Source organism: Crinia signifera, chromosome 9, assembly GCF_055691185.1.
Source record: "Crinia signifera chromosome 9, ASM5569118v1, whole genome shotgun sequence".
NCBI classification, from domain to species: domain Eukaryota; kingdom Metazoa; phylum Chordata; class Amphibia; order Anura; family Myobatrachidae; genus Crinia; species Crinia signifera.
The window spans coordinates 19,784,665-19,812,100 of record NC_139225.1 but is presented as its reverse complement, the minus strand read 5'-3'; the positions used below and the strand labels follow the sequence as shown (position 1 = coordinate 19,812,100).

Sequence of the window (27,436 nt, the reverse complement as noted above, 5' to 3'; positions counted from 1 at the left end):
GGACCTAGACCTTTCTTCCCATACCAAACACTGCTCTCCATAGTGGTTTAGTAACCGGTCAGGCCCAAAACACATGGGGTGAAATGTAAAAGGATGCGAGAATCAAAGTGAGAGATTAGTAAAATCTTCAAAACCCCGACCCCGTCCCCCCCCCCCCGTTAAGCGGCAATTAGGGATAGCCACCAGCCATCGATTCGAAATCATCGATGGTTCATGGCCGATGTTAAATACTTTTGCCATCGATGGGGGAGAACCAGATGGTTTCCCTCCATCGATGGAACATCAAAACGTGTTTTTTGTTTTGTTTTTTATAAAGTGCTGGGACACGGAGCATAGTTCCGACACCCGCGAAGCCCTGCCCCCGTGTTTTGGCCCACAGGCCAATCAAACACAATGGATGACCATCGAAATTTTAAAATATCGATGGTCATCCATTGCATAGTTTACCACTATCAATGGCCAGTTGCGGAATTGCCATCCCTAGCGGCAAATCAAACTGGTCTTGCAGTGTAAATGATTGCCGCTTTAAAACACAAAAGATTTTATTACCAAAACTCTCACTTTCTGATTCTCTCATTGTATTAAACTTCACCCATGATGTCGCTCATATACCCTCAATTCCTCCAGCAGTATTCTAGAATGGAAGCCTGGATTTTGTTCCCTCTCTGGAGGTAAAATATAGTACATGTTGGGGCGGATTTCAGACCTGCTCATATAGAGGGGGGTGGATGTATGAAGCAGTGATAAAGGAGGAGACTGGCCCATGGAGACCAATCAGCTGCTCCTGTATAACTTGATATTATGCAAGTTTTTATAGATGTTACTTCAGTGCTGATTGGTTGCCATGGTGCCGCTTCTCCCTTTTATCACTGCTTCATACATCTACCCCCTCAGTCCCCTGTCAATTTGAGGGTCGGTGCATAGGTGCTAATACAGCTTGGTACTGGCTTGGCCAGTGTGACCGGAGTCTGGAACATGTATACTAGATCGTCCTGTAAGGGGTCAGTGGTTGTAATGGTCATTAACATCTATTTTGGGTTAAGACCTCACAAGACGATGGAAACGTCAGAACCTTTTATTTAATAATACAAAACACAATCATGGATTACATTAGAACTGGTCGGCTCACAGTGCAACGTAGGAGAAAACGTGTATTTTACAACAAAATGGAACGTGAAAAACAGCGACCGGTTTGTTATAATAACCTAGTAGAATAAAGTTAGCTAAAATATATAAGCGATTTGTTTCTGTAAGAATATAAATCTGCGCCGAGGTATACAGACAAAACGGATATTTTAATTAAAAACCTGCAACATTACAAATGTATTAGCATAACTTTCACTTTTTTTTTTTTTTTCTTTGCTGCACGTGTCCACGAAGCTAATGTGACCATCACATTTGGGGGTGTATTGGGGTACATTACGTATTTTTTGGGTCATTCAAATGATATGAAGCCTCTGTCTGTTGCCTGTATGGTCTCTGCAAGCAGACTCCTCCCATTAACCTGGCTTAAGACCACGCCCCTTTACTACGATGCATACTGGGGCCAATAGGTGCAGTCCGGTCCTGCTGCCTTCAGAAATACCTCCCAAAACCTCACTGAGTGGAATCTACCACTGGAGGCTGAGTGATACTATCTGTGACCGCTGGATTCTGGTACTGTAATGAATAGGTCCGTATGCGCTGCATTCAGCTGCCCGGATATCCGGGTGTATATGGGCAATAAGGAGAAATTGGGTGTTTGATGGCTGAGTGCATTGAAACCATGTGCACCATTTTGGAGCCAGTTCTGCCAATCTGGTTGGACAATGTGGATCTTTACTATCCAATTATCGGATGCTGCACGTGAATTTCAGCAAATTTCTAAAACCTTTTTGACAATCGTTATAACAATTAAAACGTCAATTTTTCAGTTTACGATTGAGCATGGTGTGACTTGTTGGCCAGGTGATGGTGGCTCGTGGTCTGGATGTGATCTGACCTAAACTAAGAAGATGGCAATTCTATGGCCCCTACAGTTCCCCGGGTAACGTTAGCTTTGATATGCAGGGAAAAAAACAAAAACCCTTGTCCAGGAGGGCCGTGCCTGGGCTGGAGAATCACTTCCTGTTTCCCATGAGTCCTTGCAACAAGTCAATGGGCAGAGGGAAGATGATGGTGGAGTTCTTCTCTGCGGCGATTGTGTTCAGCGTCTGGAGGTAACGCAACTGCAAGGCGGCGGGAGACTCCGAGATAACTATTGCTGCCTCTTTCAGAGCGCGGGAAGCGTTCATTTCACCCTCTGCGGCAATGACCTGGGGATAAGAAGATCATATAAGGAAACCATTCTAGTTATGAAGGGGTCACGTTGCGGGCACAGTAATGAGTCAACACATTGCTTAATGTTCTCATTATGCACTGGCTCCATGGGATTCCGGTTACCAGGAAGTGCTGCCCGTTATTGTACCACCAACCACATACCCAAATTGTTATGTGGGCCCATAAAACACTGTACATGTTACACCCAGAGAGGAGATCAATTGTTCTCCTTCTGTGCACTGACATCTAGATCCGGCATGACTCAGCTGACTAACGGACGATAAGCTTGCAATCGGCGGGGCGGCCACATTTGCAACACACAGGAGGAAGTCTGACCTGGGACACTGTTTCCCAAATGATTATGTCATCATAAGGAAATGCAATGAGATAGGAAAGTGAGGTTTAGCAATCCCTCTAACTGGCAATAATGTGGAAGCCGGGCACCAGGCAGTGCTCACTAATCTGTGCGGGTAACATGGTAGCACTATACTGATCTATAATATAATTACTCATCAATGCCCAGACCAGACCCCTGGACCTAGAAACGTGTATTTCGTCCATGACATAAGCCCCACTAAGCAGGGATTTCTTGCAAGTCAACTGGTGAAAAAGGGTAAAATGTGTTTTCATTCCATTGCAGTCGTTGGGAGGGGCAGAGATAGAGTACGGGTCTGTGGACTCGCTGGTGTGAATGGATAATGTGGTCCAGGGTGAACCACAAATCCCACTTTGTGGATCTGGAGAGCGGGGTTCACACCCAGAATATAGAGAGGCTGTGGGGATCCTGCAAGTGGCGCAATAAGCGCCAAAGGGGGGACTGCGCGCCATCAGCTGGACTCCTACTTGCAGGAGTTCATCTGGAGGAAGACCCTTGGCGCAGAAGACCCCTTCCTGCGCAGCCTGCACGCGCTGACCCTGCTCCCCCAGGCAGAGAAAGGCGACTGCGTCTACTTCAGCTGCTGTTTCTGCCAGTACAGTTTCAGAGGAATTACTTTTTCTCATTTTTTCCTTCTTGTTATTCATTGTATTGTTATTTAATAATTTTTTCTTGATTCATTTTCTTAATCTTAACAAAAATCAAGTTACCAGTTAACACATGTTATCATTACTGTCTCAGGTGTATGATATGGCAGGTGTAAATGTGTTCCTGAAACACCCCCACTATCCATGCCAGGCCGAAGCGTGGCGAGCGGACGCGGTACGCATCCTACCGATCTTTTCATACCCCCACTATCCATGCTGGTGTGGAGTTGATTTTATATAGTGTGCCAAGTGCAGCAAGCCGATGCGGAATACATGTGTAGTTACCCCCGTCCGCTCGCCACGCTTCGGGCTCGGTGGCTTGCCACACTTTATAAAATCAACTCCACACCAACGTGGATAGTGGGGTTATGAAAAGGTCCATAGGATGTTTACTGTGTCCGCTCGCCACGCTTCGGCCTGGCGTGGATAGTGGAATAAACAAGGTTGACAGCTGTTACATCGACAAGTGTCATTGGTCAGGTTTACTAGTGTTTTAAAAAAAAAAAAAATCTGTCTTTTTTGGAATAATGCTGCACTCCTATACCCAACTAAAATTTAGACGCTCTACCTTCTAAATATAGATGCACCCTTGTTAGCGGTTTGCGGAACATCTAAATTTAGATGCAAAAGCGTCTAATTGCCGGCGCTGTACTTAGACGCTATAGCGTCTAAGTACTAGATGCACCCTTTGGACACCCCCTTTGTTAGCGGTTTACGGAACATCTCAATTTAGATGCAAAACCGTTGGCGTCTAAAGGCTGCGTCTAGTACTTTGTTAGCGGTGTGCCGGGCTGTCTGTTTCTCTGTGGAACTATAAGTGCCACAATTACCTGTCAGCGATGGGCTGCCGCGGAGTCACTACGCTGACAACGTAGTTCAAGGCAACCTATGAGGTACGCTGATAACTTAGCTTCAAATTAACTACAGCAGTAAGGCAGCCGTTGGGCTGATAATGTAGTTTCAAACAAACTTAGCGTAGCGCTGCTTCCGGCGCTACGCTGATAACGTAGCTTAGAGAAGTAGGGCAGCCGTTGGCGTGCTGCCAGGATTCAAACATAGCGTAGCTTAGAGCTGCCGCCGTGAAACTAAACAAGTACCCAAATTTGTTCTTAAAATGGGCAAAACCATGTGCACTGCAGGGGGGGGGGGCAGATGTAACATGTATAGAGAGAGTTCCATTTGTGTGAGTTGGTTTTGCCCATTTTGAAAACAAATTTGTACTGCACTCAGATCTAAATAAGGGCCTATACCTGTATAATCCCCGGCACAGCAGCAGAATCATCTACACCCATATTACAGGTCCTCATATACGCCACAGACACTGGGGCTGATTAGTAGAGCAAATGGTGGCAAAGATAAAGGACAATTCTATAATAGGTATAAGGAGGTGAAACCTCTCCTGTACCTCCGGCTTCCCTCACATAGGGCCTAATTCCGAGCGGCCAGCGGCACTTACCCACTTGCTGGGCAGCTAATATAAACTGCCTAGCAAGCGGGTCTGAATCGGGCCAATAGGATGTTATCCTAGGGATTAGGTGATGGCTTCAACTATGAGGAGACTGGCAAGGGAGGGGGGCAGTTACCCCATGGGAGGAGAGTGGCGGGCTAGGGGGAAGTTAATCCATGGGAGGAGAGTGGCGACGGAGGGGGGCAGTTACCCCTATGGAAGGAGAGTGGTGAGGGAGGGCGGCTTTTACCACATGGGCTGTGGCGGGAGGATGGGAGCAGTGCTGTTGCCTTCTTTTACGGTACTGTTGTCCTGGTTCCAGGGTAGCGCTGCTCCTCTGTGCAGCAGGAGGATTGGATCAGCTGCTGGGAAGAGACGTTATGTTCTGCATCATAGACCTAACACGATTACTAAAGACAAGTTACCTTAGCTCTGGCCTCCCGAGCAGCCTCCGCTTCTGCTGCCATCGCCCGCTGTAGCTGAACCGGCAATTTCACATCTTTGATTTCTACGCGTTCCACTTTGATGCCCCAATCATCAGTGGCAACGTCCAGGGTAGACTACAAGGAAACAATAAGATGGAGTCACTAGCGCTTTCCCTGCAGGCTCAAATACAGAATAAATACACCATTCATACACTGACCTCCCTTATTGCCACCTCTTACCTTCCTTATTGCCACATCTTACAGCTTCCCCTTACCTCCCTTATTGCCACCTCTTACAGCTTCCCCTTACCTCCCTTATTGCCACATCTTATAGCTTCTCCTTACCTCCCTTATTGCCACCTCTTACAGCTTCCCCTTACCTCCCTTACTGCCACCTCTTACAGCTTCCCCTTACCTCCCTTACTGCCACCTCTTACAGCTTCCCCTTACCTCCCTTACTGCCACCTCTTACAGCTTCCCCTTACCTCCCTTACTGCCACCTCTTACAGCTTCCCCTTACCTCCCTTACTGCCACCTCTTACAGCTTCCCCTTACCTCCCTTACTGCCACCACTTACAGCTTCCCCTTACCTCCCTTACTGCCACCTCTTACAGGTTCCCCTTACCTCCCTTACTGCCACCTCTTACAGGTTCCCCTTACCTCCCTTACTGCCACCTCTTACCTCCCTTACTGCCACCTCTTACAGCTTCCCCTTACCTCCCTTAATGCCACCTCTTACAGCTTCCCCTTACCTCCCTTACTGCCACCTCTTACAGCTTCCCCTTACCTCCCTTACTGCCACCTCTTACAGCTTCCCCTTACCTCCCTTACTGCCACCTCTTACAGCTTCCCCTTACCTCCCTTACTGCCACCACTTACAGCTTCCCCTTACCTCCCTTACTGCCACCTCTTACAGCTTCCCCTTACTGCCACCTCTTACAGCTTCCCCTTTCCTACCTTACTGCCACCTCTTACAGCTTCCCCTTACCTCCCTTACTGCCACCACTTACAGCTTCCCCTTACCTCCCTTACTGCCACCTCTTACAGCTTCCCCTTACCTCCCTTACTGCCACCACTTACAGCTTCCCCTTACCTCCCTTACTGCCACCTCTTACAGCTTCCCCTTACCTCCCTTACTGCCACCTCTTACAGCTTCCCCTTACCTCCCTTACTGCCACCACTTACAGCTTCCCCTTACCTCCCTTACTGCCACCACTTACAGCTTCCCCTTACCTCCCTTACTGCCACCTCTTACAGCTTCCCCTTACCTCCCTTACTGCCACCACTTACAGCTTCCCCTTACCTCCCTTACTGCCACCTCTTACAGCTTCCCCTTACCTCCCTTACTGCCACCTCTTACAGCTTCCCCTTACTGCCACCTCTTACAGCTTCCCCTTACCTCCCTTACTGCCACCTCTTACAGCTTCCCCTTACCTCCCTTACTGCCACCTCTTACAGCTTCCCCTTACCTCCCTTACTGCCACCTCTTACAGCTTCCCCTTACTGCCACCTCTTACAGCTTCCCCTTACCTCCCTTACTGCCACCTCTTACAGCTTCCCCTTACCTCCCTTACTGACACCTCTTACAGCTTCCCCTTACTGCCACCTCTTACAGCTTCCCCTTACTGCCACCTCTTACAGCTTCCCCTTACCTCCCTTACTGCCACCTCTTACAGCTTCCCCTTACCTCCCTTACTGCCACCTATTACAGCTTCCCCTTACTGCCACCTCTTACAGCTTCCCCTTACCTCCCTTACTGCCACCTCTTACAGCTTCCCCTTACCTCCCTTACTGCCACCACTTACAGCTTCCCCTTACCTCCCTTACTGCCACCTCTTACAGCTTCCCCTTACTGCCACCTCTTACAGCTTCCCCTTACCTCCCTTACTGCCACCACTTACAGCTTCCCCTTACCTCCCTTACTGCCACCTCTTACAGCTTCCCCTTACTGCCACCTCTTACAGCTTCCCCTTACCTCCCTTACTGCCACCACTTACAGCTTCCCCTTACCTCCCTTACTGCCACCTCTTACAGCTTCCCCTTACCTCCCTTACTGCCACCTCTTACAGCTTCCCCTTATCTCCCTTACTGCCACCACTTACAGCTTCCCCTTACTGCCACCTCTTACAGCTTCCCCTTACCTCCCTTACTGCCACCACTTACAGCTTCCTCTTACCTCCCTTACTGCCACATCTTACAGCATCCCCTTACTGCCACCTCTTACAGCTTCCCAATACCTCCCTTATTGCCACCTCTTACAGCATCCCCTTACTGCAACATCTTACAGCTTCCCCTTACTGCCACATCTTACAACTTCCCCTTATCTCCCTTACTGCCACCTCTTACAGCTTCCCCCTTACCTCCCTTACTGCCACCTCTTACAGCTTCCCCTTACCTCCCTTACTGCCACCTCTTACAGCTTCCCCTTACCTCCCTTACTGCCACCTCTTACAGCTTCCCCTTACTGCCACCTCTTACAGCTTCCCCTTACCTCCCTTACTGCCACCTCTTACAGCTTCCCCTTACCTCCCTTACTGCCACCTCTTACAGCTTCCCCTTACTGCCACCTCTTACAGCTTCCCCTTACTGCCACCTCTTACAGCTTCCCCTTACCTCCCTTACTGCCACCTCTTACAGCTTCCCCTTACCTCCCTTACTGCCACCACTTACAGCTTCCCCTTACCTCCCTTACTGCCACCTCTTACAGCTTCCCCTTACTGCCACCTCTTACAGCTTCCCCTTACCTCCCTTACTGCCACCACTTACAGCTTCCCCTTACCTCCCTTACTGCCACCTCTTACAGCTTCCCCTTACCTCCCTTACTGCCACCTCTTACAGCTTCCCCTTATCTCCCTTACTGCCACCACTTACAGCTTCCCCTTACTGCCACCTCTTACAGCTTCCCCTTACCTCCCTTACTGCCACCACTTACAGCTTCCTCTTACCTCCCTTACTGCCACATCTTACAGCATCCCCTTACTGCCACCTCTTACAGCTTCCCAATACCTCCCTTATTGCCACCTCTTACAGCATCCCCTTACTGCAACATCTTACAGCTTCCCCTTACTGCCACATCTTACAACTTCCCCTTATCTCCCTTACTGCCACCTCTTACAGCTTCCCCCTTACCTCCCTTACTGACACCTCTTACAGCTTCCCCCTTACCTCCCTTACTGACACCTCTTACTGCTACCCCTTGCCACCATCTTTTACCGTTTGCTGTTAGTGCCACTTCCAACTGCTGTGCTACCTCCTGGAGGCGAGAAGTAGGTGGAGACTGCAAGGTCACATACAGACCCTGCAGTGAAGTCTATAAGTGCTGGGATTATATAATTTGTGAATGTAAATTAAAAAAAAATCATTTTGATTCTTGCAAAACGTGTTCTGGTGTATAACAGATCCCAATTAAATATAACTATATCATTATTTTTGGTGACTGCACTGATAAGGGGCAGATGCCTCGTGGCACGGCGGGAAGGGAGCGGTCCCTTTAAAGCTATTAGTGGAGATCTTTGCTCAGAGCACCTGAAGTGTGCGCCAGGGATACAGATGTAAACATTAACCAGGTCTGTAATGTCTCTACCAGCTCCTCCACCCGTGTAACGCAGATGGCAGGACACCCAGTAATTGGCAGTAACACTGATAGTAATAATTATACCCTGACAGCTGTGTCTACAGCTCGCTCTTGTCTGTTTGGTCCTCCTTCAATACAGGCGGGGATAAATCACATAATAGGTGACGGTCACATTTATAACCCAAAATGTGATATCTGGTTACAAGGCAAGCTCATCCGGGGGGGGGGGGTTGGTAGGTACCACTCACCTGCATGCTGTGGGCGATCTCCTCCCTGTCCGAGAGGATCTGCGACAGGTTCTTGGTGCCCAGAACGTTCCTAAGAGTGGTCTGCGCGAGCAGGCGGGTGGCAGAGTCTGCATTAGTGATATTAGCCACCGCCATAGTGGCGTTCTGGACTCGGTAGTAGACAACGCCATCCACGCTGACGGTCACGGAGTCTTTGGTCAGAATCTGAGAAGAGACACAGAGAAGGTGATGGAAGAGCTTTGTTTGGGAAACCGTAGCCTCCGTAATGCGCACAAACATTACAAAACAAGGTAATGGGCGAGCCCCAGACCCATCTGCTCTCCATAATGAGCGTCAGTCAGCAGCAGGGATATTACCTCTTGGGGTGGAATGTCAAACGAGATGGTCCTCATGTCCACTTTAATGATGTTGTCCGTGCAAGGGACCACGAAGAACATACCTGTGAACAAGCAGAACATACCTGTGAACAAGTCATGTGTTTAATAACAGTGTTCCGAGGACTGGAGGGAAATTGGAAGACTGGGCATCAGAATGGTGGAACCGCTCAGGGGCCGACAGCAGCCTAAGGGCCCGACCTGAATGCAGGGCTGAAAATTCGCTCAGAGACCGATAATCGACACACACTGGGTCCCCGCTAAGGATGACGCAATGGCAGAGTCACACTTTATAGAGTGGCCCATGAGATACATTCTTAGATATGGCAGGTTTATCTCATTCGTCCATATACAAGCATGTCCGTTACAGGACAGACTAGCGCCGCAGGGATTATCCGCTCTGCTGATAGACACTAAATACAGCATATAGAACATCCATACAGAAATCCTATAGGAACTGACCTGGTCCCTTTGCGCCTCCGCGCAGAATACGTCCCAACCTGAAAATGATGGCGCGTTCGTATTCCTTCACAATCTGAAAGCAGGGAAAGGACAGTGAGAATCCCGCCACAGATACAGTACAATCACCAGTAGTAATACATGGGCTTCTCTAGAAATGCAGTTACCGTGTAATTCTCCTGGATGGGAAAAGCCATATTGTGGAAGCAAATAATATAACTGATATAAAGACTTTAGGTGTTATATAACTCTGTAGTCAGAGAAAGGGATTGGACACATCTGTCTGTGTGTACATGCACCTGTAGATACACCTGTCTGTGTGTACCTGCACCTGTAGATACACCTGTCTGTGTGTACATGCACCTGTAGATACACCTGTGACTGTGTACATGCACCTGTAGATACACCTGTGACTGTGTACATGCACCTGTAGATACACCTGTGACTGTGTACATGCACCTGTAGATACACCTGTGACTGTGTACATGCACCTGTAGATACACCTGTGACTGTGTACATGCACCTGTAGATACACCTGTGACTGTGTACATGCACCTGTATATACACCTGTGACTGTGTACATGCACCTGTAGATACACCTGTGACTGTGTACATGCACCTGTAGATACACCTGTGACTGTGTACATGCACCTGTAAATACACCTGTGACTGTGTACATGCACCTGTAGATACACCTGTCTGTGTGTACATGCACCTGTAGATACACCTGTGACTGTGTACATGCACCTGTAGATACACCTGAGACTGTGTACATGCACCTGTAGATGCACCTGTCTGTGTGTGCATGCACCTGTAGATGCACCTGTCTGTGTGTACATGCACCTGTAGATATACCTGTCTGTGTGTACATGCACCTGTAGATACACCTGTGACTGTGTACATGCACCTGTAGATACACCTGTGACTGTGTACATGCACCTGTAGATACACCTGTCTGTGTGTACATGCACCTGTAGATACACCTGTGACTGTGTACATGCACCTGTAGATACACCTGAGACTGTGTACATGCACCTGTAGATATACCTGTCTGTGTGTACATGCACCTGTATATACACCTGTGACTGTGTACATGCACCTGTAGATGCACCTGTCTGTGTGTGCATGCACCTGTAGATGCACCTGTCTGTGTGTACATGCACCTGTAGATATACCTGTCTGTGTGTACATGCACCTGTATATACACCTGTGACTGTGTACATGCACCTGTAGACGCACCTGTCTGTGTGTACCTGCACCTGTAGATGCACCAGTCTGTGTGTACATGCACCTGTCTGTGTGTACATGCACCTGTCTGTGTGTACATGCACCTGTCTGTGTGTACATGCACCTGTCTGTGTGTACATGCACCTGTCTGTGTGTACATGCACCTGTCTGTGTGTACATGCACCTGTCTGTGTGTACATGCACCTGTCTGTGTGTACATGCACCTGTCTGTGTGTACATGCACCTGTCTGTGTGTACATGCACCTGTAGATACACCTGTGACTGTGTACATGCACCTGTAGATGCACCTGTCTGTGTGTACATGTACCTGTATATACACCTGTGACTGTGTACATGTCTGCCCACTGATACAGCCCCAGCGAGCGAGTAGAAGAATCACCCCCTAAGTATATATTAGTGTGGCTTCTGCTCACCTTTATGCACATCCATATCGATATAGGAAATGTGATGAGGATGAGGAAGAAGGACACAATGACGAGTACCCAACCACAACATCCCAGCCCGGTGTCCGACTCTCCTGCAACAGAAACATCGCTCATTATTATCGCATCTGAGCCGTGCGTTATAACGGTGCAGTACTGGCGTCCCACTATTGGTGACCCCCCCCGTACACAGACCTAGGGGCTGCATCTTTTGCAGTGTGAGTGTACATCCATTCATCTGACTGTGCCAGGACGGAGATGACCAATGTCAGCCTCTATAGATGCTAGGTGCAGATATTCCGCCATAGCCTCCTATGTGTGACTGTGCTCCACAGATCTCCCGCATAACATCTCCGCGACAAGAATCATAAATTCTGCAGGTTTTGTGGCCATCAACACAGGTACGGGTAGACCCAATTTAGGTGGACAGGCATAAAATAGGTTGGAAAGGAGCATTAGGTCGACAATCAAAAGTGCAACATTAGTTTTTCCATATTTTTTGTCCCGAATGTCGACATAGTTGTCACGGACACCTTCTAAGTGTACCGCATCCCCTCTCATGGCTCGATGCACTCGGCGCACTCTTTTATTCTACCACCATGCCATAATGGATGGTAGGGCATGAAATACTGTCGGTCGTGTCGACATAATGCTTGTGTCAACCTTCGGACGCGACCTTAGCCATGTGGAGCTATTTCAGGTGTTGACCCTAAAGCCTGCCGACACAGTGCACCTAATATCCCATCACCAGGACAGAGACACAGAGGGACGGCGGAGGTACGAGGCACTAGGGGCTATAGAAGCGCGGCCTTGTTGTATTGCACACAGGAACTAAGTGCTGCTATATTACCAGCCGCCCTCTTCATGGTGCTGCACCTGGGGACTACCTGCAAACAGGCAACAAGCTGAGACGTGACTGACGGAAGTGTTCCCCGATGAATAGAACGGGAGCCCCCTAGACAGCTGCAATGCGCGGTAACCAGGCACCTGTGTTGTGTACATGGGGTGTAGTAACAACACTCAGGAAACCAGGACATGTATTACCCCATACGTCAATGGCTCAAAACCCTCCCCCACATATTACTAATAAGCAGATTTATACAGCGCTCTTCCTACACAGACATCAAATACAATGGACAGAAGATGTTAGTCATACAGAGCTGGACAAAGCACACAGACATAAGAAATCCTTGAGCACATAGGGCCTTATTCTAGTTCACTCTTAGAGGCAAATTCCTTCTCTGATGGACAAAACCAAGTGCACTGCAGGGGGGCAGATGTAACAGGTGCAGATAGAATTAGATTTGGGTGAGTTATTTTGTTTCTGTGCAGGATAAATACTGGCTGCTTTATTTTTACACTGCAATATAGATCTCACTTTGAAAAAAAACCCCACCCAAATCTAATTCTCTCTGCACATGTTACATCTGCCCCACCTGCAGTGCCCATGGTTTTGTCCATCTAAGAAGGATTTTGTCAGAAAGAGTGAACTAGAATAAGCCCCATAGTTAGCATAATGCAGGATTGGTGCAGGCATGTTTAATAATAACTTCCCCAGGTTCCATATTCCACCCTCACAAGGTACCAGATGAGGCAGCCATCTTGGGCGCGCTGTGTTAGGAATACCCTGAGTGGAATAGGTTACTCTTAGAAGAGATGATACAAAGGGCCTTATTCTAGTTCATTCTTTCTGACAAAATCCTTCTTCGATGGACAAAACCATGTGCACTGCAGGGGGGCAGATGTTAAATGTGCAGAGAGAATTCGATTTGGGTGAGTTATTTTGTTTCTGTGCAGTGTAAATAGTGGCTGCTTCATTTTTACACTGCAATATAGATCTCACTTTTGAAGAAAAACCCCACCCAAATCTAATTCTCTCTGCACAAGTTACATCTGCCCCACCTGCAGTGTACATGGTTTTGTCGATCTAAGAAGGATTTTGTCAGAAAGAGTGAACTAGAATAAGCCCCAAAATGAGGTGACTGCAGCATCCTAACACTCAAAGTAGAGTCCCAAAAATACCCCCAGGTCCATGTATTTTTCATCCCTTGTACGAGTGTACCAGACGAGGCAGCCATGTTGGGCATGCTACGAAGGTTACACTGTGGCAGGTGGGCAATACTAGGACCCAGTGCATATAACGGAACACTGATGTGTGGCGTAATCTAATACACCCTGTACGGATGATCCACCTGGAGACAATCCTGCCCGCGGAAGAACCATACACAGGAAACAGCTGGGGTCGGTCACCGCTGGCAGGGTGTGCAATCCGTGGAGGTGCCCATTACAGTGCACACGGTGGGGCTGAAGTACGCGGTCACACATGGTGATATGTTATCTTGACAGATCTTATCTACTCGCATGCTGGAATGATAAACCCCAAACTCGCACCCAAGTCCAACGTCTCACTGTCTACGGGAGACGCTGGACTGGTCTCTTAGCCAGAGAATATTTTGAAAGCAAGTATTTTTGTGCAATTAGGTTTATTATTCGGGATCTGGTGGGCCTATTTTGTGTGACGGGCATGGCCCTTTAATTCTATCTGTTTTCTTTATGACAGACAACCTAGCATGCTACCCCCCCGGGGAGCCCTAAGTCCCTCAATCTACCCTTCCGTAATGACGAGATTTACCATGTACTATGCCGCTGTCCGGGCTGGTGGCTGTATGTCTACAGCACATCTTATGGTACATAAGGGGTGTCGCAGACACCGTCACCAGCCATGGCAGCCAGGACGGTGGCAGAGTCCTCTAGAGTTGGAAAGGTTGGAGTTATATTTATATACTGATTGTAGTATTGGATGAGTCACAAAACATTTACCTGTGCCGGGTTTTCCCAGCACATGACCATGATGATGAAATAAGTACATTTATTGTTCCGTATTACACAATAAGTAATGGAGAGAACATTCCTTTAGAGCAGGGCTGGGCAACACCGGCCCTCCAGATGTTGATGAACTACACATCCCAGCATGCCTTGCATCAGTTTCAGCATGGCCACATAGCAAAACTAATGCAAAGCATCCTGGGATGTGTAGTTCATTAACATCTGGAGGGCCGGTGTTGCCCAGCCCTGCTTTAGAGGCAGCAAGATCACACCTTTACTACATGTACATAGGCAGAGAGCCCTGGGCTCTATAATCACATACCTGCTGACTTCTCAGTGGTACCCATACTGTTCCTTACAGCCCATCTTCTAAATCTCTTCTATTCTCCTTTGGCCTTGGCCTACTCTTTTCACCCCTCCCTTAAACTGTCACAGGCAGGGCCCCCCGTCCTCTTGGCTTTCCTTAGCACTACCCATGGCACCAGTGCCTACTTCGGCGATTCTGATGCCGTACGCTCACCCTTGCCCTGTGCAGAGGTTAATCGAGTGCTGAGCCGCCTTTGCTTCAGAACCGGTCGGTTTCCCTACAAGATGTGAGTTCCGTTACCCTCACCCTATGTCCTCGCCCTACCTCGTCTCTTATTTTATTGTTCGATATGTCAGTTTACATTGTATTGTACTTCTGATGTGTCCCGGTGCACTGTTACTATATGTTCCATGTAAAGCACCAGTGCTGTAATTGGGTATCCCAGCGCACTGGGCCGGCCGCGCTCCCTGACCGCATTGAGTCATTCAGCCGGGGGGGGGGGGGGGGGCTGCAGCCGGATTGTCTGTACAAATCCTAATCGCCCATACACACTTGCCGATGGTTTCGTCAGAGTTTTCAGCTCCAAAGTCTCCCCGTGTTTACGTGGCAGGCGATGAGCGCTGTTGTGCGGTCCCGCATGATCCCCGGCGGCTGCCGTTCATCTGATAGTTTCACCAGCAGACTGAACAGCTTTCCACAGCCTCCTGCAATGGAAAGCCATTCAGAACGGCGAAAATCGCTGGGCAGGGGGGAAAATCGCTCAGTGTGTATGCATTGACCGATTTTCAGCCCAGTCATTATCGCTGTCCATACAAGCTGGGCAAAATCACCTAGTGGGTATAGACCCTAAGGTCACTCTGGCCAGTGCAACACCCCAATGCTGTGAGGCAGTAATTGCTGCGGTGGGAATCAAACCCAAGACCTCGGTATTGTGAGCAGTGTATGGCCCAGCGGATCCCCCCCCCCCGCGCTCCCTGCGAGGAGGGCCAAGTCAGAGGTTGGTCTGACTTCCGGTTCATGTCCGATGCATACAGGACCACGCATCGGATCCATGAGGGACAACAAACACCTCCAATTTAGGCCAATTTGTTGGTATGTGTTTTTTTGGTATGTGGAGTACATACATACATATTACATAGTCTTATGCTCAATCATTATCCGACCAATAAATACATACAGTAACTATTGACGACAGAAGACGTTGCAACCATGTGACCATCGACCACACTTCCGTCACACTAAAGCTTGTGTCTAACTTCGTTACTGCTGATCTAGACTCGATCGACTATCTGTAGGCGTCTAACTAGACGGGTTCGACTAAGCGCAGTCCACTATACCATACGCGCGAAGAAGGGGGCGATATTATTAACATCGTTTATGGCAATTTGAACTGGCAATATTGAGCCAATGATAATGACAAACATTATAGGTTTTATTATTATTTGCATAATTACAGCCCCACCCTCTGATGCAGAAGTGGGCGGGAACTCGGGAGTCTGATGGACATTCAGGGTGGGATGTACTAAAGGAAAAATGCTATAAAAACCCCCATTTTCAGGGGTTTGACCGCATTTTAAAATGTAAGAAGACCCGACCACTGCATTTTCATCACTTAGGGTATCGCCATCCTTGTATGGCGATACCCTATAAAAATCTATGGTCTTGACGCCGCCCACCGCCGACAGCACTCGCGGCCATACCCCCCTCTTAGAAAACACAGCCTGAGGTCCTTCCAGCTTCAGGGTGGAGGAGGAGGGGCAAAGGGCTTCTACTTCCAGGCCAGAGAGAACCCGGGAATGTGACGGAGACCCCCGCACACCACATCACAGGTATAGTGGCGGCCTTCGTCACCGCACTGCGATGTTGATCGCATGTTAGTACATATGTGATCAACATCGGTGCAATGGGCGGCGATGTATTTTAATACATCGTGCCCTCAGAGAGTACAGAAGTATGCAGTGAGGCACAAGGCACTGGATTGGGTGTCTCTCTCTGAGTAGGCGACATGTTCACTGTAACAGTCACGCCATATAGGAAGCAGATGTCCAGACCACGCTCTAAGCTTCTGCTAGACAGCGACAGCACCAGTAAACAGACTCCATTTACTGTCATTATCACCACTAAACATTGCTGAGAATTAGGAACCACTGTATCAGGGCTTCTAATGAGCACTACATTCCCAGGGCACCTGTTGGGCTTTAATTAGAATTCCTGGTGGTGTGTGCAGTGTTGATTGGAACAAACACATCTCCATCCCTCAGGGAAATCTAGATTACGGAAAGAGGCGTCAGCCTCGCGGTGGAACAAAATGGATGTTTGGAGATAACCACCTGAATGGAAAGGAGGCAGCGGTGTCTCTATGGGCCTTATTCTGATCGGTGCGGCCCGATCAGAATATGCGGCCACGACCGTGCAGGCGAATCCCCGCCTCCCATACGGATCGCCACCTCCGTCCGTACGCGGATATGTGGCGATCCGCATGAAATTGGACGGGGATACGCCTCCTCCGTCTTGGGAGCAGCCCCTGCATTCGATGGTCGCCGAACATCGAATGCAGGGCCGCACGCTCCACCAGCGCCCGCCACCCTAGACCACACGGACACTTGTCCGTATGAAATCATGTATGGGGGCGGGCAGCTGACATCCGGCGATGTCAGATGCCCGCCCCATACCCACGCGTCACGGCCTCATTACCATGCATACGCCCCGCGTTTGCATGGGAACCTCCCATGAAACGCGGGGCGTATGCATAGGGTAATGAGGCTAAGTAGCCCCTCACGCCCCTCTACGCCCCCTGTGCGGCGTATAAAGAATCCGTGCGGCGAAATCGCCTGCACATGCGCAGAGTGACCTCTGCACATGCGCAGACGATCAACATCGGCGGTCCGTCCGCATGCGGGAATTTCCGCACCGATCAGAATAAGGGCCTATATCCGAAGGATTATTAAAGGGGTAAATGTACTAAGCTGCCATGTCCCCCCTCCTATGTATAACAAGCCACTGGCTCTTTCAGTGTCTATGTGCCTCTATGACAGACAGTGTGACAGTGGCCCTGTATGGCAGACAGTGTGACAGTGGCCTTGTGTGACAGACAGTGTGATGGCAGCCCCGGGGGGAGGCACCATATTACAGCAATGTAAGTTACCAGAGCTGTCTGCGATCCGGTTCTGCTTCATCTCACCGTCCCGTATATCAGCCATGGTCAGAGAACCAGTCACTAACTGAGAAGCTGAAGGAACCAATGGGATGACCCTGACATTAATACCAGTGACACCTCCTGTCCCAGACACATCCCCTGCCCCAGAGTAACCCCCTGCAGTGGTGGCACCTCCTGCACTGGGAACACCCCCTGCATCTTCTGCACCAGACACACCACCTGCACTGGGGCCACCCCCTGCACCTTTGACACCTCCTGCACTGGGGACATCCCCTGTACCTGTGGCACCTCCTGCACTGGGGACACCCACTACACCTTTCACACCCCCTGCACTGGGGCCACCCCCTGAACCAGGGACACCCACTACACCTTTCACACCCCCTGCACGGGGGACACCCACTACACGTTTGACAACCCCTGCAATGGGGACACCCCCTGTACATGTGGCACCTCCTGCACCGGGGACACCCCCTGCACCTTTGAAACCCCCTGCTCTAGGACTCCAGTGCAGGCCCCCGCGAGTACCAGTGCTTTGCCCCATAGCAGGCCCCCAGTCACACTCCCCCACAGGCACAGCCTTCTCCCCACTCCCCGGATCACCCGCTAGTGAGCTCGCCATAAATCAGAGGTGATAAGCCTGGTCCGGGTCTGCGACAGCGGCTACCGGTCCCGCCCTCACATCAACCAACAGCCGGGAGCCCAACCGACTACCGCGCCCCAGCCCGCCCCGCCCCGCCCCTTTCTCGCGTGACCGACTCCGCGCGGGAACAGGAGAAGGAGCTGCGCGCGCACTCACCGCCGGTGTGAGAGGGGAGAGTGCGCGCGGACGGAGTGGTCAGCTGTCGTGTACAGCAGCAGCCATTGTACTCACTGTATGGTGCCTCAAGCATGAGCACCCTTAAAACAGCCCTGACAGGGGCCCATGTATTAAATATAGCTCTCATACCCCCTCAACCCTTTATGGTGCATTATCACCCCAGAGGATGGTCACCCCTTAGGGGTAATATTACTAAAGCTTCTAAATATGAAAATAGGTGTTGGTTGCTACGGGCAACAATCAGATTCTGTCTATCATTTCCTAGGATGCAATAGAGAAATGATAGCATCTGATTGCTACGGTAGGTTGCTACTGGCAACATCACCTCTTTGCAGCTCCATTACTGTATGGGGAAAAAAATCATTAGAAAGTTTATAATTCAAATGCGGGCTGAAAAAAACAAAGAAAAAGAGAGAGAACAGCCTCCAATATCATTACTACAGAGGCGACACATCTCCCTGCTCATTATGCACCACACAGATCAGGGAACACCAGGGGGATGACAGGTCTGTTATCCAAAACGGCAGAGACATGGCATGGCCTCCTCCACGCCCTAGTGGATGGTAGGGCATGAAATACCGCCTGTCGGCACATGTCGGCTCAAAAAACAGTGAAAAACCCCATGTTGACCTTATGACCAGTCGACCTTCCTCATGTCGACCTTTATGCAAATTCGACCTTAAGTCATGTCGACCTTCCTGCCAGTCGACCTAGTGGGGTCGACCTAATGACTGTAGACCTAAGTTCATTCTAATAGATGACCGTTTCCCATTTGGGGATAGATAGATAGATAATGCTTTGATTGAGGTCATGGTATTACGAGGTCACAAGGTTCAGTTATATCTTGCAAAACAAAGGCCGGTAAATCATTGTCCCAGAATTCCCCTCTCTAGGTGGATGAACGTAATACTTATAATATCAGGGGCCTGAACTTTCCACAGACTCGTGAATTCTGTAAACATAACTCTGCCACACTAATGCTGCTTTCACACCGCAAAACCTGCTCAGACCAGGTATTTAAAACGGTTTTTGAAACGGGTCAGAACAAGTTTAACCCCTTTCACACCGCATGTAAATACCTGGTCTAAAGCAGGTTTGCGGTGTGAAAGCTACAGTGAAAAGCGGTAAAGCCCCCCCTCCCCCGGCGCTGAGACACAGGCAGCAGCAGCGCAGGGTGTGCTGATGATGAGAGGGACAGAGAGCAGGCAGCCAGCGGTGCAACTGATGGAGAGCGCATGATGAGGTGATGGGGGGCATCACCTCACCATGCGCCCCCCCTGCCCACTCTCCATCAGCTGCACCGCTGGCTGCTCTCCGTCCCTCTCATCATCAGCACACCCTGCGCTGCTGCCAATATCGGACTGTCAGCACCGTCCCTCCCACCACCACCCCACCGCAGAGGCAGCGGGACATCCACATCGTGCTCCCGCTGCCCGCACTCCGCTGCTGCCCCGCTCCGGAACTGGTGATTCAGGGCAGACAGCCGCCCGCACCTCAGCCAGAGCCGCCCGTCCCCCTCACCTCCTCGGCGCAGTGCAGCAGCCCCCGCTCTCACCTCGGGCAGGGCAGGACACAGTGCCCCGGAGTTGCAGGGACCCCCTGCCCCCAGCGCGACCATTCCCTTCCCTGCGCTGGGGGGGGGGGGGGTTTAGAGAGAGGAGAATACCATTTCAGACCCGTTCTAGGCACCAAATAAACGGGTCTGAAACGGGTAGGACCCTCCATATTTACCGTTTCCAAAAACCGTTTTTTTGGAAACGGTAACATCACTCAGCACCTTTCAGACCGCACACATTACCATTTTGAAACAGCAATAAAATGGTAAATATGTGCGGTCTGAAAGGGGCATAATTACTCTCACCTCGAGGGGACTCATTCACAAGGCTGCCATCAGGAATTATGGGGCCCTGGACTGACCAAATAGACAGCACCCCCCCCCCCCCCTTCCTTTGACACCCATTTGCATCCACCATTCAACAGCCATAGCCCCTGCAGTCCCAGCGGTTGTATGGGGTTGCCGGCACCTGTTTTATGCAGATTCCATGAGGTCTGTCTGTCCGCATGAAATCTGCTGAAATTTTCCCACCAAAAATGTCCACCGCTGAGGAATAGACAGATGCCAGAGGGCCTACTGGACCTCTAGTATCTGTCAGGGAAGCTCAGCACATATAGAGTTACCTGGAGGTTCAGGATTCGAGGAACACTGGTACACTGGGAGAATAAAGCCCCTGGCAATGAGCATGTAATCCGCTGGCCATGAGCATGTAACTCCTGGCACTGAGCAAGAAACCCCCTGGCACTAAGCATGTAACTTCTGGCATTGAGTAAGAAACCATCTGGCAATAAACATGGCAATGAGCATGAAACCCCCTGGCAATGAGCATATAAACCCCGGCAATGAGCATGAAACTACCTGGCAACGTTCATGTAACCCTGTCAATGAGCATGTAACTCTGGGCATAAAACCTTCAACAACAAGCATGAAACTGCTGGCAACGAGCATGTAACCCTTAGCAATGAGCATGAAACCCCTAGCAACAAGCATGAACACCTGGGCATGAAACCCCTGACAACGAGCATGAAACCCTGGCCATTAAACCCTCGGCAACGAGCTTGAAACCCTGGACATGAAATCCATGATAACTAGCATGAAATCCTTGGCAACGAGCATGTAACCCATGGCAACATGCATGAAACCCTGGGCATCAAATCCATGATAACGAACGTGAAACCCCTGGCAACGAGCACGTAACCCCTGGCAATGAGCTTGTAGCCCATGGCATCAAGCATGAAACCTTGAGCATGAAACCCTTGGTAACGAGCATGAAACCCTGGGCAATGAGCATGTAGGTAAAAGTAATGATTAATGTATGGGAGCACCAGAATTTTCTAGTTACTTCACTGCCACCCCCCCCCCCATACAGCCTCCATTATTCCACCTCTCATCAATTCATTATCTGTCCCAGATTATATCATCCTGCCCATACAGCCCCTTTACTACACTCATGTATCACCTATTAATCCCTCCACCCTTCCCACTAAGCACTCATTAACCTATTTATTATTCAACATCCGCTTGCCATTAACACAATCACTCACCTGCCAGCACATTATTCCACTTTCACGCTACACTGCCAGGAATGTGCCGCGTCTAGCTGGAAAGTTCCTGGGTGCCAGCCCAGAGCCTGGTAAGGAGCGGGGTGGGGGACCGGGGTGAAATGTTTACACACACACAATCAGGCCTAATGCACTTGAGTGCAAAACCTCAGGATCTTTGTACAAAAAGGGATAAAAAAACCGAGGTGCAGAGGCGGAACTACCCTTGGTGCAGCAGGTGCAGTGCACTAAGGACCCTAAGAATTAAGGGGCCCACTGCAGACAATATAGCCCTCTTCCTGTCACCCACTGTCACACGCTCTCTCTCCCTGTCACACTCCGCCTCTGTTACACTCTGCCTCCCTCTGCCTTTCCCTGTCACCCACCGTGTGGCACAACAGGGGGTGGCCAGATTTATATTTCTGCACCTGGGCCCACAACTGACACTGATATAAAACCAGGGTTGTCTTCCCTTGGCCGGGAGAGTCCTGGAAATCAGGTCACCCTCCCGGCCCCCTGAAGAGGGGGACAACCCTCATGCAGAATGCAGAGCTGTGTGGCTCCTGAGACACCCCCCCTCAACTGGGGGGGGGGGGGGGTTGTGAGTAAAATGACGTGAATCCATACTTGTCTACTTTTGAAAACTAGTTTCAGGGAGATAATAGATGGTAGTAGAATTTACACAGCGCCCCATTGAGGGGGCGTGTCATGCTCCACCCAAATGGCATGTCGAGTTCCATATATGAAGAGATTGTGAACATGGCACCTAGAAGCATGGGTGTGTACTGCTAGATGAGGAATCTGGTAAAAGGACTTATATCCAAATGTAGATGAGCCCCAAAGCAGTTAGTAAGAGCTACTATACTTGCTAAAGTGCTGGGAAATGGTGCTGATGATTCTAGGTAAAATAAGGGAGATTGCTAGACTAATGAGGGAGAGAGGGAGATTGCTGTTATTTTAGGGAGTCTCCTGCAGAATGCAGGAGGGGAGGTAACTATGGTGTAAGTGTAATGTGGGCTAGGTAAAATAAGGGAGATTTCTAGACTAATGAGGGAGAGAGGGAGATTGCTGTTATGTCAGGGAGTCTCCTGCAGAATGCAGGAGGGGAGGTAACTATGCGTGAATCGTGTCATTTTAGCCCTGCCCACCGCAGTGCAATGTCTGAAATAACGGGAAGCCAGAAAGTAGTCAAGTATGTATAAAACACACACCACAAATATATTTACTCCCACATATACAAATATGTACACACCACTCACTTACAATATATACACATAAGATACACACATATACTTATACTGTATACACATATTCAGTACAAACACCAGTAATTTCTAGTCATTAGGAAGCCACTACAAATATACCTCATGCTGGGTACACAACTGACCCAACATGTCAGCCATTCAGTTGAACGGCCGCCATATTGGGGGCACGTCAGTGAGTATGTACCCCCGATATGTCTGTCTGAACAGTCTGTATTACATGTAGCACTACATAACTCTGCTCAGCGTTCTCTGAGAAATGTACTTTTCCCACAGAAATGCAAAATACGTCCCATCATCGGAGAGCAGGGCTGGAACCAGATACTGATCACAAGCATCCAGTTACTTGTAGGGCGAGGACTGTGCGGTCTCCTGCTGAACAGGGAACACACATGCAAATATGTCACCTGCGCTTATTTGTATAATGTACTGAAAATAAAATTTTGCGTTTGGCTGTGAACGTAACAGAGGTCACACTCAGCCACGCACCCCACTCTTCCCATTACAGGGTGTGAACCCAGAAATACGCACGTCTCCATAACACAGACTAATAGGGACTAGGTGGCTGCGGGACGTCACATGAGCAGTTTCACTGCAGTCCCCACCGGTTTTATGGTTGGCATATGAGTCACCTATTAGCAAACACCGGGCAGCCCCTACAAATGTGATGTTCATGTACATGTTGCAGATTTTACTGTAACCATGTAACCTCAGTACTTTGCTTTGTCATGTGGTCAGTGAAATCGGGGACATACATCCTGCAAGACGTCTTATTGCGCAGCTCCAGGGCGGCCATATTGGTAAATGTTGGGCAGATTTCATCAATTACATGCACCTGAATCCCCCTTCTAGTAAGCCTCGGACTAGGCCACAGGAAAGGTCAGAAATCAGCCCATGAAGTAAATAATACATTACACAATGCAGCATTCTGCAACACAACAGGCTGTAACCCAAAGCAGGGCCGGCTATAATGCCGGGTGCCACTGAGCCTGTGATTCCCAAACAGTCTTCAGCAGACACCACTAACATAATCAGGGTGGCAGAAAACCGCAGGATTTGGTGCCAACGAAGATGGTTTAAGTAAGACAAGGAAAAGAACATGAGGGCAGAGGGCCCTGCTTGTCAGAGCCTACATTGTAAATGTGAGGGGCAGACAGGCAGGGATGACACAGATGCAGTGGTGCTGAGAGAATGGGGGAGGGGGTACTAATTACCCGGCCCCAGGTCTGATGGAGGCGCCCAGTGAGACCCTGTTACTTGGCATCAGCTGCTACGGCATAGCTTCTCAGTCCAGCACACAATGCTGTGTGCTGCTGTGCAGTGTGGCCAAGGAGCTGCCTAAATTATTATTTTTCATTTGTGTGTATGACCGCACCTCCTGAAATTAGGCCACACCCCCTGAACAGTACCTGGGCCCGGCCAAGCGCTCTGCTGCCCTGTACAGATGGGGTTAGACAGTGAGAGGTTCTATGTCAGGGGTTGGTATGGATCATTAGGTCACCACAATGTTCTATTAAATTTTGCCGAACTTTGGGCAGGAAGTACCAAGCAGCGGCAGTACATCCTGCTGCCCATCGCGCCGATGCTCACCGCATATGTACTAACATATGCGGTGAGCAACGCAAAGGCAGCTCTCCCGATAAGAGCCGCCCTTTGCGATCCCTGCCGCTGCCTGGACTTCCTCGTTTTTAACGGGGACGTCCAACTGCGCACGCGCAGAGTAGCTGGTGGCCGCAGGGCATGCTGGGAGGGATCTGAAAACGGGGTTTTTACAGCAGTTTTTGTTTAGTACATTCCACCCTTTGAGACTCATCTCTATAGGTGACTTATTACAGCACAGACCATAGTGTTTGTCGTTCGTCCTTATACAAACCTACTTTCTATACAATCCAGTTCCTGTGTCTTTCGTAAATGACAGAAATCATCTGACTGGAGGACTCTGTATTCATGTGACAGCAGAACCAGCAAAACACGTATTGAAGTAAATACACATCCTGTGTGTAATCTATGTACACAGACCATGCACCCATGCACAATGCATGTCACCCCGTGACGCAAGGGGCACATTTACTAAAGTCTCTAAAAATGAAAAGAGGTAATGTTGCCGATAGCAACCAAACAGTTTCTAGAATTCTCTAGTATGCAATAGAGCAGTGGTTCTCAATATCGGTCCTCAGGACCCCACACGTTTTCCAGATCACCCGACAGGTGCGCTCATTACTGACTGACACATTTTAAAAGATCCACAGGTGGAGCTAGTTATTTCACTAGATTCTGTGAGGAAACCTGAAAACATGCACTGTGAGGGGTCCTGAGGACCGACTTTGAGAATCTGTGCAATAGAGAAATTATCTCTTTTCTTCTTTAGAAACTTTAGTAAATTTACCTCAGAAGATCCACGCTCAATGTCAGTCGATACCATTTCTGTGGATTTACCACAGAGCATGCTGGAACTTGTAGTACCACAATATCTGGAGCACTGAAGGATGGGTCATATAAGTTAAATGCTATGTGTGTGTGTGGCTGGAGTGAAAACACATAAATTAGGGCCCCGGAGAGGAAATGTGGCTGGCTGGCCCTAGTTAGACACCTCACTGTACACCTGCAGTGCAGGCCTGAGCCATGGTATATTGGGGCCGATTCAGACAGAATTCGGCCCCATCCCCGATAGTCGGGCTTTGCGTATGCACAAATATGTGCACACGCAAACCCTGGTAGCGAACGGCTTCAGTGAGTTTTACACTTGCAGGGCCATTTGCTTCATAGTGGGAAGAATGGGGGAGGGCATGGGGCTGGATGGGCGTGTCCATAAACATGCTGGGCGTTCCCCTGCACAAGCAGGCGTGACGATGCCTATTCGGGCCGGGTGGCTGACGTCACATGACTGGGGGAAAAAGTCATGTGACATTACAGTATAGTCCAACCTTGTGCCCACCGATCTGTCGGACAGGCCATATACTCTCCAGGGGTGCCGGACGCGGTCCCGACAGTCATTTACCTGACGCTGACAGACGGATGCCCCCGGCCACCCGCTATTTTTCCTCGTGGGGGTCCACGACCCCCATAGAGAAAAAATAGAATAGGTGGCGAGCGCAGCGAACCCGCAAGGGGCTTTGTTGCGATCACCATGCTGTCTGAGTCCGGGCAGTCGGGATCCCGACGTCGGGCTAATGACTGTCGGAACCCTATCCAAAGGTAGTGTCTAGATCCCATGCAGTTTAGGTAATTTTCCCATCATGCCCTGGGTCCACGTATATACCAAACCCCTCTCCAGTACAGCCTGCAAAATTGCTGGTGTTTGTTTAGCAGCGCTCCTCATAGTAACCAGCAGGGAACCTGTAGTCTGTTCCCTGTGCTGTAATCTATTGTGCTCACAATGAGGACAGTGAATCACAGAGACAGCGGACTCTACATATCAGACAGAAACCCTTTCCTCGCAGTCTGTCTTATTACTGGGGACCTCACAGGGTTAAATGACTGATTGTGAAATTAAAGGTCGCGTAGTCCTAAGGGCTGGTCCTAGAACACGTAATCTTCGGCCAGCAATGAAGAGGTTAAACACAGCCAAGAAGAATGCGAGGAAGCATATTATTAACCAGGAGAGATAAGGGGGATGACGGGTCCAGTTTTAATGCACGCCCTGTTTTATCCTAGAACACAGCTCAGAACATGCAACAGGGCAGACAAGAGAGTAAAGGCCCATACACACTGGGCGACTTTGAGCTGAAAGTCACTCAAAACAGCAGGTTTGAGCGGCTTTCAGCTCAAAGCCGCCCAGTGTGTATGGCCCGACGATGAGTGATGCTGCGCGCTCCCGCAACATCGCCGGGAAACCCGTTCATCTGCTGGTTATACCAGCAGATGAGCGGCTTTCAGGACAGCTGTGCATAGCGCTGCGCCGCTATACAACGCCATCCTCCCACCCTCCATCGGCACCGGGCAGGGGAAAAGCCGCTCAGTGTGTATGACAGACAGACAGTAACAGCAGGGTAGACAGGATGAGGTACAGCAGAGACAGAGGAGGGGGGGAGGCACCATATTACAGAGCAATGTAAGTTACCAGCGCTGTCTGCGATCCAGTTCCGGTTCCGCTTCATCTCAGAGTCCCGATTATCAGCCATGGTCTGAGGACCGGTCACTAACTGAGAAGCTTCTGCTATAGGAGACAGCTGGAAATCACCGTCACTGCTCATAACATACACAAGCAGAGAGAGGCACTCCCTGCCGCACACACCTCCTCCCCAGTCCCAGCTCTCCTCCCCAGTCCCAGCTCTCCTCCCCAGCCAGTCCCAGACCTCCTCCCCAGTCACACCCTCCAGCCGTTAGACAGGCATTGTGTACAGACAGAGATACACACACACCAACACACCCACCGCATGGGTCTCAGCTACTGCTGCACATGCTATAGCTGTAATGTAATCTCCTTAAGGCTGGGGTAGCCAACCCTAGTCCT

At 49.8% G+C, this 27,436-nt stretch overlaps 1 protein-coding gene across 2 annotated transcripts; it reads right to left on the bottom strand.

Moving 5' to 3' along the window:
- Nucleotides 1–1,059: 1,059 nt before the first annotated feature.
- On the bottom strand, nt 1,060–27,246 carry STOM (stomatin). 2 transcript variants are annotated; one of them, XM_083161322.1, is made up of 7 exons: nt 27,044–27,246; nt 11,510–11,613; nt 9,852–9,924; nt 9,372–9,454; nt 9,016–9,219; nt 5,194–5,328; nt 1,060–2,294 (listed from the first exon to the last, which is right to left on the bottom strand). In XM_083161322.1, exons 1-7 carry the CDS (start codon nt 27,174–27,176, stop codon nt 2,100–2,102), a joined length of 927 nt encoding a protein of 308 aa, XP_083017448.1. In that variant the 5' UTR covers nt 27,177–27,246; the 3' UTR covers nt 1,060–2,099. The 2 variants fall into 2 exon arrangements, with proteins under 2 accessions (XP_083017448.1, XP_083017447.1); XM_083161321.1 differs by lacking the exon at nt 27,044–27,246 and adding an exon at nt 17,797–17,866.
- Between the last annotated feature and the right edge of the window lie 190 nt (nt 27,247–27,436).